Raw genomic sequence first — 8,313 nt, forward strand, 5'->3', positions numbered from 1 at the left:
TGAGGACGCTGACGACGAGGAGAACTCAACTTCTTCCGACGAGGAGGTGACGAGCCGGAAGCGTCGCCACCACGACGATGAGGCTGGGCCACCTAGGAAGAAGAAGTAGTTTAAGTTTTTTTTAAAGTTTTCATATGTAATTTTTATATTTATTCGAATTATATATAAAGTGTCTATGTTGCACCACTTCAGAGTTCAAAGCTTTCGTTCGACGAGGGTATTGCCGTAGATCGGGAAGACGAAGGTATTGCCGTAGAGACCCAGGCCATTGTCGCCGACGGGTCGGGGCCACCAGATGGTTTCCGCGCTTTTCTCTCGTCCGGAGTCCCCGAGCGCTCCCCGGGGGCCGGGATGGCATGGGCTCTCCAAACGGATGAAAAGCCTAATCCGGACGAAATCGAGGAGCCGGGAGCGCGACTGAGCTGTTGTCGTCCACTCGGATGACAAAAAGGTGTGCTGGGGCCTCGTCAGGGAGACGGCTGAGCACGCTCTCACCGGTACGTTTCAGCTCACTCCGTTCCTAGTTGGGGCGTTGCCAATCGAAGACGCCCTTAATTCCTCTCTACTATCTGCCCAAGTTAAGCATTCCCGGTAGAGCATCACACTCACACAGCGCTCCAGACAAGCTCCCCGTACTGACTGCCACAGTCGCCACATCAAGCCCTATAAATCTAATCCGCGACCTCATTTATGCAACTCCCCATCATTTGCTCCATCTCACAAGAATATTTTCCTGTGCAATCTCGTGCTAGCAGCTGGTGTTTCTTTCAGACATGGCTAACGGCATCCTTCTGACAAGGGCGCCGGCAGCACTAACGGTGGCGTTCCTGCTGCTCCTCGGAACAGTCGGCGTCTCCGTGAACGGTCAGCTCCAGTTCGGGTACTACTCCGATGAGTGCCCTGGCGCCGAGGACATCGTCACCGCCGTCGTGCAGCAGGCCGCCGCCTCCGACGCCACCATCCTCCCCGCACTCGTCCGCCTCCAGTTCCACGACTGCTTCGTTAGGGTAAGCATACGTGCTGCTGCTGCGTGGCGTAGTCATGGTGGCAGTGAGAGTGACTGATTGATGTGGCTGCGTGCAGGGCTGCGACGCGTCGGTGCTGATCACGAGCACGGGCAGCGCCGCCGAGGTGAACAACAACAAACACCAGGGCCTCCGCGGCCAGGACGTCGTCGAAGCCGCCAAGGCGGCGATCGAGGACCAGTGCCCCGGAGTCGTCTCCTGCGCCGACATCATCGCCCTCGCCTCCCGGGACGCCATTGCCATGGTACGACGTAAAATGTGTTTTACTACTGCATCGTCCATATGAGTGTGACTGACGAGATGCTTTTTGTCCCATGTCAGACGAACGGGCCGTCGTTCCAGGTGCCGACGGGGCGGCGGGACGGGCTGTCGTCGAACCTCCGAGACGCCGACGTGCTGCCGGACGTCAGCGACTCCATCCAGGTGCTCCGCAACAAGTTCGCCGCCAGTGGCCTCAACGACCGCGACCTTGTCCTCCTCACAGGTACCTCAGTAAACATCCATCACTTGCGCGCATACACGTCACACGACTGACATGCATACATCCGCGTGCAGCGGCGCACACCATCGGCACGACGGCGTGCTTCTTCGTCAAGGACCGGCTGTACGGCTACCGCGGCGGCGCGGGGTCGGACCCGTCGATCCCGGCGCCGTTCCTGTCGGAGCTCAAGTCCCGGTGCGCGCCTGGCGACTTCAACACGCGCCTGCCGCTGGACCGCGGCAGCGAGTTCAGCTTCGACGACAACATCTACCGCAACATCCGGGCCGGCCTCGTCCCCATCGCCTCCGACGCCGCGCTCGACGCCAGCAACGCCACCGCCGCGCTCGTCGCGTCCTACCTCGGCGCCGCGGCACCCAGCTTCGCGCAGGAATTCGTGGGCGCCATGGTCAAGATGGGCACCATCGGCGCCATCACCGGCGACGCCGGCGAGGTCAGGGACGTCTGCTGGTCCTTCAACTCCAACTGATCGACCGACCGACCGACCAAAGCGCTATACTACGAGCTCGCGACAAAATTGTTGCAACTGTACATTTTCTTGGGGAAACGTGAATTCGTTCATGTAAATTGGCAATGTCAAGATTTTTCCTATGCAAAGATATATATACAATATATACTCCGATACTGATATGCATGATCGGGATAGTGTTGGGATTACGGTTGCGTTTTTGTTGCATTGATGTATGATCGAGTTGTTGACAACTTGTTTGATTCATAGTGGCAAGAACATGCAGCAGTTAATGGGTCAGAAAAAGAACTTGCAGAAAAGAAGAGAGCCGGTAGGAGTACGTAATCTGGATTAAGTTGTACTAATGTGTTGGTATGAGCTGTCGAATTAATGTTCCCAAAGAAAACATGGCGCCCATGCGATTGCACTATTTGTATTATGTTCCAGCTGCCACGTAGTGTGCTCCTTTTTGAGATTGCCCACTCTACAGTGTGTACCTCTCGTGTCAATAATTTGGCATCAAGAGATCTACTCTAGTGCTACTGTGTAGTACTACTCCTTTTCTTTTTGCGGGAGGTACCACCGTACTACTGTGTACTCGTGCTGTGTGGTACTTAATTAGAAACTGATTACAGGAACAGTGGAACGAACACCAAACGGTTCCAGGTAACTGTACATAGTACAATTTCAGTTGAGTAAACCAATTCCAGTTAATTATCAACAGAGGTGCTCCATCTAACCAAGAATTCAGAAATGTTCATGCATAATCATCCAGTGTTCATTAAAATTTCAGTTAATCATCTTACTCATACTACTATTTGTTTGAAATTAGGAGAAGGGCCAGGATATGATGATATATTCAATAATGATCAAGATTCAATGCATGGATGGGACAGACAAAACAGCAATTGCCTATGCACTAGATGTTCGCACCTTCGAAATAAGGCTGTGTGTATTGATGGATCACCTAAATTTTTAATAGAAATCTGAGTTAAGTTTCTAAAAAAATATTTTTTTTTCTAAAATAAGAGAATTGTTTATTGATGAATCACTTTTAGTCAACTGAAAAATACTAACAAAAAGTTTTACAAAAGGTTTTTGAGCGCATCAAATATAAATCAAAAAAAGATAACAATAAAAGTGAGTAAATATGACAAAAGTAGCTAAATTCACATTGAAACATGATGATGCAGTTTAAAACAACAGAAAACTTGATCTAACTTGAATAAACCCCAATAAACATTATTCCCTAAAAACCCCCAATAAACATTATATAACATTCTAAAACATGACATGATTCGATAAAAGTAAAAAAAAATGGCACACATGTGCATGATAGAAAATCCACTCGTAATTTGAGCGCATCAATAGTGTTCTAGTGATGTAGTAAACACCAATGGCTTTGCTCCGTGATCATCTCTATAGTGTGTAGAAAATCATGGGTTGTCTACACGGTTGCAGAATACGGCGAGGGGTATTTTTATCCAACTTGCGTGGGAGGGTAATCTCAAAATTGGACAGCCATCATCTTAGGCCTACATGATACCTTACTGGTTCTTTTGTGTGCTACTTTTGTTTTCTTTTCGTTTTTTGTTTCATTTAGATTAATATAGTTGTGTGCATCCTAACTATGCAAAGACTGAGTGTAGTGCTTAAGTCTTTTAAGTAATAACAGAAAGTTGTTTATAAAAAAGTAAACAACAACGACTGGAAATCCATCTTTATCTCATAGGTATAGATACACCCCCTGCCGAAAATAAATATTTCAAAATTCCTAAAAATTCGGAAATAAATACTGGGTTTTACTTCCAGAGCTTCTATGCTCCCACGCGAAGTTAGGCAAAAAAAAATTTATTTTTGTGAACTGTGAAAATTAAGACAACTTTCATTGCTTCAAAATAGATTTTCACGAGACATTTTTTATTCCAGATAAAATGGTTTTTTCCTGTGAGCTAACATAGAATGTCCCACACTACACTAAGAAATTTTGTTTGAATCTTTTTATTAAAAATATTTTCCGAATAGGTCTTTCTACAACGAAAACACCATGTCCAACCCGATGGGATAATTCAGATGAGTGAGTGGTACATGCCCGTCATGGTCGCGATGGCCTGTTGATGATCCTCAACATGGATGTCGTCTTATGGACACCAATACAACACGGTGGAATAGGGAGAGACCGAATCATAAGTAACCACGTGGTGACGTGTTTTAATGGCAGTTGTCATCTACTGATGTCACTTCGAAAATCCCATATTCGCTTAATTTCTAATTAAGTCACGTTATAGATTTAGTCGAAGTTAAAGTTTATAAGTTTTATAAAAAAAATATAAGAAAAATAAATAAATGTATGTAATATATAATGCATATGATGTGAAAATATAATTCACGGCGATTCTAATACAATAGGCATTATATGGTAGGTGTTAACATATTTTCCTATATTCGGTTAAAATTTACTAAGTTTGACTTTGATTAAACCCATAACGTAAGGTAATTTGAATAGAGGGAGTAGATGACAACTTTTCCGCTTCAGGTTTCTAAAATCCGAATGCTAGCTCAATTTTGTTATTTTTGCTAAACTAGAGGTATGTTCGAATCACCGCTGATGAGCGGTAAGGGCATCTCCAACGAGGTGCCCCAACTCGGCGCTTACTCGACGCCTATCTATATGCGTGTCTGCACGGAATCATTCCCAATCGAAATTAGGGTCTGGTTTGAGTCCACACGAACATGAATTGGACATGCAGAGCGTCCTCCTGGGGTCCGCCCCTTGGACTCTCCGGTATCATTGCTAAGTAGCCCAATAACCAAGGGCCTTTTTAAAAAAAAATACCCTCTTCTTCCTTGTCCTCATCCTCACTCATATTGGCCGAGCTCTCCACCCAAAACTATAGCCCCACACCTACATGGCCCCCAAGGGAAAGCACAATCACGAGGCTTCTTTGATTGCAGCCATCGGTCGATGTGCCCTTTGGCCTGACCCAACGGGTTCATTCAACGCGTGAACGTGCCCACGGAGGTGGCGTACACATTTTGGGAGGCGTGGATGCCATTGTCGTGAGGCGACGCTCACCTCCAGATGGGATGACACCTGAACCCTAGTAGGGTTTTGTGCCACCTGCCTCTACCATCAGACCAAGAGAGAGAGAGAGAGAGAGAGAGAGAGAGAGAGAGAGAGAGAGAGAGAGAGAGAGAGAGAGAGAGAGAGAGAGAGGCGGCTTTCGAGACAGCGAGGGCCCAAGAGTAGACTGCTAGGGTGGTGACACAACGGGAGGCCACATATAGGAGGTAGGCCGTGGCTAGGATGAGGAGCGTCGGACCAAGGAGCCCTCAGGACCAGTACATCCATGGGTATGCAAATTGCTTGTCGTGAATCTCGCGTGTGCCCCCTAGGCCCATGGTGAGAGTCTGTCCTCGCGTCCACTGGACAAATACGAATATGTCTCCGGAATGGATGGATGCATTGAAGATGTCCTACCATGTAAGTTTGAGAATAGGTTTAGGGTTTCGTGGTGTGTCTCCACCACGTGATCAGCTTTATTTATATAGTCATCAACAGGTTACAATACATGTATAATACACACCTATACAGACCGTATTTAACACTCCCCCTCAATCTGAACTTTTACATACAAGATTCAGATTGGATCTAAAACGGTCTAACATCTGTTGGGTAGCTGGTTTAGTAAATACATCAGCTAGCTGATCACTCGAAGATATGAACTTGACCTGAAGAGCTCCGACCGCAACACGCTCGCACACAAAGTGGAAGTCGATCTCTATGTGCTTCGTTCGAGCATGGAAAACTGGGTTAGCGGTCAGATATGTTGCCCCTAAGTTATCACACCACAATATGGGTGTGCGCTGCTGGACTACTCCGAGTTCTTTAAGCAAAGACTCTAACCAAATCGCTTCAGCAGCTCCATTTGCCAATGCCTTGTATTCAGCCTCGGTACTGGATCTCGAGACTGTGGGCTGTTTCTTCGAACTCCAGGATATCAAGTTCGGTCCTACAAAGATGGAAAAGCCCCCCGTAGATCGTCTATCATCAACACACCCAGCCCAATCTGCATCAGTAAATATGCTAATGCCAGTAGAGCGAGATTTTCGGAAACACAAGCCAGTATCGTGTACCCTTCACATATCGCAAGATGCGTTTAACCGCCTCCCAATGAACCTCAGTCAGCTGGGAGAGGTACTGGAATACCTTATTAACAGCAAAGGAGATATCTGACCGTGTGAGAGTCAAATACTGAAGCCCGCCAACTACACTGCGATACCGGAATGCATCATCAGTATGTAACAGTGTACCACCATCACGGGAAAGCTTCTCTGAAGGAACAAGAGGCGTGGAAGTGGGCTTGCAATTCTCCATGTTGACACGATGCAGAAGATCCAGTGCATACTTGCGTTGTGTCACAGTCATGCCCCCAGAATTGAAGGACGCTTCGAGGCCAAGAAAATAATCCAAGGGGCCCAAGTCCTTGATGGGAAAACTGTCCGAGAGAGACTGGACCAGACGATCAATAACTCCTGGTGTAGAACCGGCAATGAGAATATCGTCAACATAGACCAACATATAAATCTGAACACCATCCCGGGAGAAGATAAACAAGGACGTATCAGCCTTCGAGGATGTGAATCCGAGCTGAAACAAGCGAGCACTGAGACGAGCATACCATGCACGGGGAGACTGTTTCAAGCCATAGATGGAACGCTGCAGTTTGCACACATGCTGGGGGTACTGAGCATCTTCAAAGTCAGGCGGCTGCTGCATATAGACCTCCTCTGTCAAGAATCCATGAAGGAAGGCGTTGCTCACATCAATTTGACGGAGAGTCCATCCGCGGGACACAGCGAGGGAGAGAACCAAGCGCACGGTGGCAGACTTCACAACGGGACTGAAGGTATCGCCGTAATCAATACCATGCTGTTGTGAGAACCCGCGAGCGACTAAGCGAGCTTTATGCTTGTCAATGGAACCATCATGGCGATGCTTTGTCTTGAAGATTCACTTGCAGCTAACCAGATTGACACCCGGTGGCCTGGGCACAAGATGCCATGTATTGTTCTGGCGAAGGGCGACAAATTCATCGGTCATGGAAGCGTGCCAGGCAGGCTCCCGGAGAGCGTCGCGATGCGAGACGGGAGCGGCGAAAAAGGCACGGCGACGAGGATCATACAGCACGGTGCCATCGGTGAATTGCTTCGCATGGCGAGAGCCGGTGCGGAGGCGCGTCGCCATGGGATGGCCGGTGACAGGGGCAGCGGTCGACGTAGCATCATCAGACGACGGCCCAGCCGAGGGCGACGCAGCCGGGGCGGAGCCGGCGGAGGGCGACGAAGCCGGGGCGGATCCGGCGGAGGGTGATGCGGGCTGGGCCGAAGGAGGCCCAGCAGGGGCAGGCGACGGAGGCGCAGAAGGCGCATCCGATGGGGCTGCATGGGAGGCCTCGGGAGTCTCCCCATGCCCATGCACGTCGATCGGGCGAGTGGGCGCGACGACAGGGGTCGGTGACGAGTCTGGCACGAGGACCTGCACAGGAGACACAACATCTGGAACAACATGGTCAGTAGAAAAATAAGACAGGTCATAATTTCTCACATGGGCACTCGTAGCCGGTTCGGTGGAAGGAAAAGTGATGATAGACTCGGCTAAGGTGGAGATATCGACGGTGACACCGGGGATCGCATAAGGGAAAACGGACTCGTCGAACACGACATCACGAGAAATGTAAATGCGCCCGGTAGACCTATCTAGATGAAGGAGATATGCCCTAGAGGCAATAATAAAAGTGGTTATTATTTATATCTCTATGTTTATGATAAATGTTTATATATCATGCTAGAATTGTATTAACCGAAACATTAGTACATGTGTGATATGTAGACAACAAGAAGTCCCTAGTATGCCTCTTAAACTAGCTTGTTGATTAATGGATGATTAGTTTCATAATCATGAACATTGGATGTTATTAATAACAAGGTTATATCATTATATGAATGATGTAATGGACACACCCAATTAAGCGTAGCATAAGATCTCGTCATTAAGTTATTTGCTATAAGCTTTCGATACATAGTTACCTAGTCCTTATGACCATGAGATCATGTAAATCACTTATACCGGAAAGGTACTTTGATTACACCAAACACCACCGCGTAAATGGGTGGCTATAAAGGTGGGATTAAGTATCCGAAAGTATGAGTTGAGGCATATGGATCAATAGTGGGATTTGTCCATCCCGATGACGGATAGATATACTCGGGCCCTCTCGGTGGAATGTCGTCTAATGTCTTGCAAGCATATGAATGAGTTCATAAGAGACCACATACCA

General features: G+C 47.9%; 1 protein-coding gene across 1 annotated transcript; it reads left to right on the forward strand.

The window, feature by feature from the left end:
• Positions 1 to 773: 773 nt before the first annotated feature.
• Positions 774 to 1,993, forward strand: LOC124651231 (peroxidase 43-like). Its single transcript, XM_047190350.1, has 4 exons — positions 774 to 1,007; positions 1,084 to 1,269; positions 1,347 to 1,509; positions 1,581 to 1,993. Exons 1-4 carry the CDS (start codon positions 774 to 776, stop codon positions 1,991 to 1,993), a joined length of 996 nt encoding a protein of 331 aa, XP_047046306.1.
• Positions 1,994 to 8,313: the final 6,320 nt, after the last annotated feature.

The sequence above is a fragment of the Lolium rigidum genome, chromosome 5 (genome assembly GCF_022539505.1).
Source record: "Lolium rigidum isolate FL_2022 chromosome 5, APGP_CSIRO_Lrig_0.1, whole genome shotgun sequence".
In the NCBI taxonomy this organism is placed as follows: Eukaryota; Viridiplantae; Streptophyta; class Magnoliopsida; order Poales; family Poaceae; genus Lolium; species Lolium rigidum.

What these genes read in the sequence shown, in the direction of transcription:
- LOC124651231 (XM_047190350.1), top strand. Translation starts at nt 774, where the DNA reads ATGGCTAACGGCATCCTTCTGACAAGGGCGCCGGCAGCACTAACGGTG. An exon ending in TCCACGACTGCTTCGTTAGG is followed by an intron (nt 1,008 to 1,083) that starts GTAAGCATACGT and finishes GGCTGCGTGCAG; the next exon opens with GGCTGCGACGCGTCGGTGCT. An exon ending in CCCGGGACGCCATTGCCATG is followed by an intron (nt 1,270 to 1,346) that starts GTACGACGTAAA and finishes GTCCCATGTCAG; the next exon opens with ACGAACGGGCCGTCGTTCCA.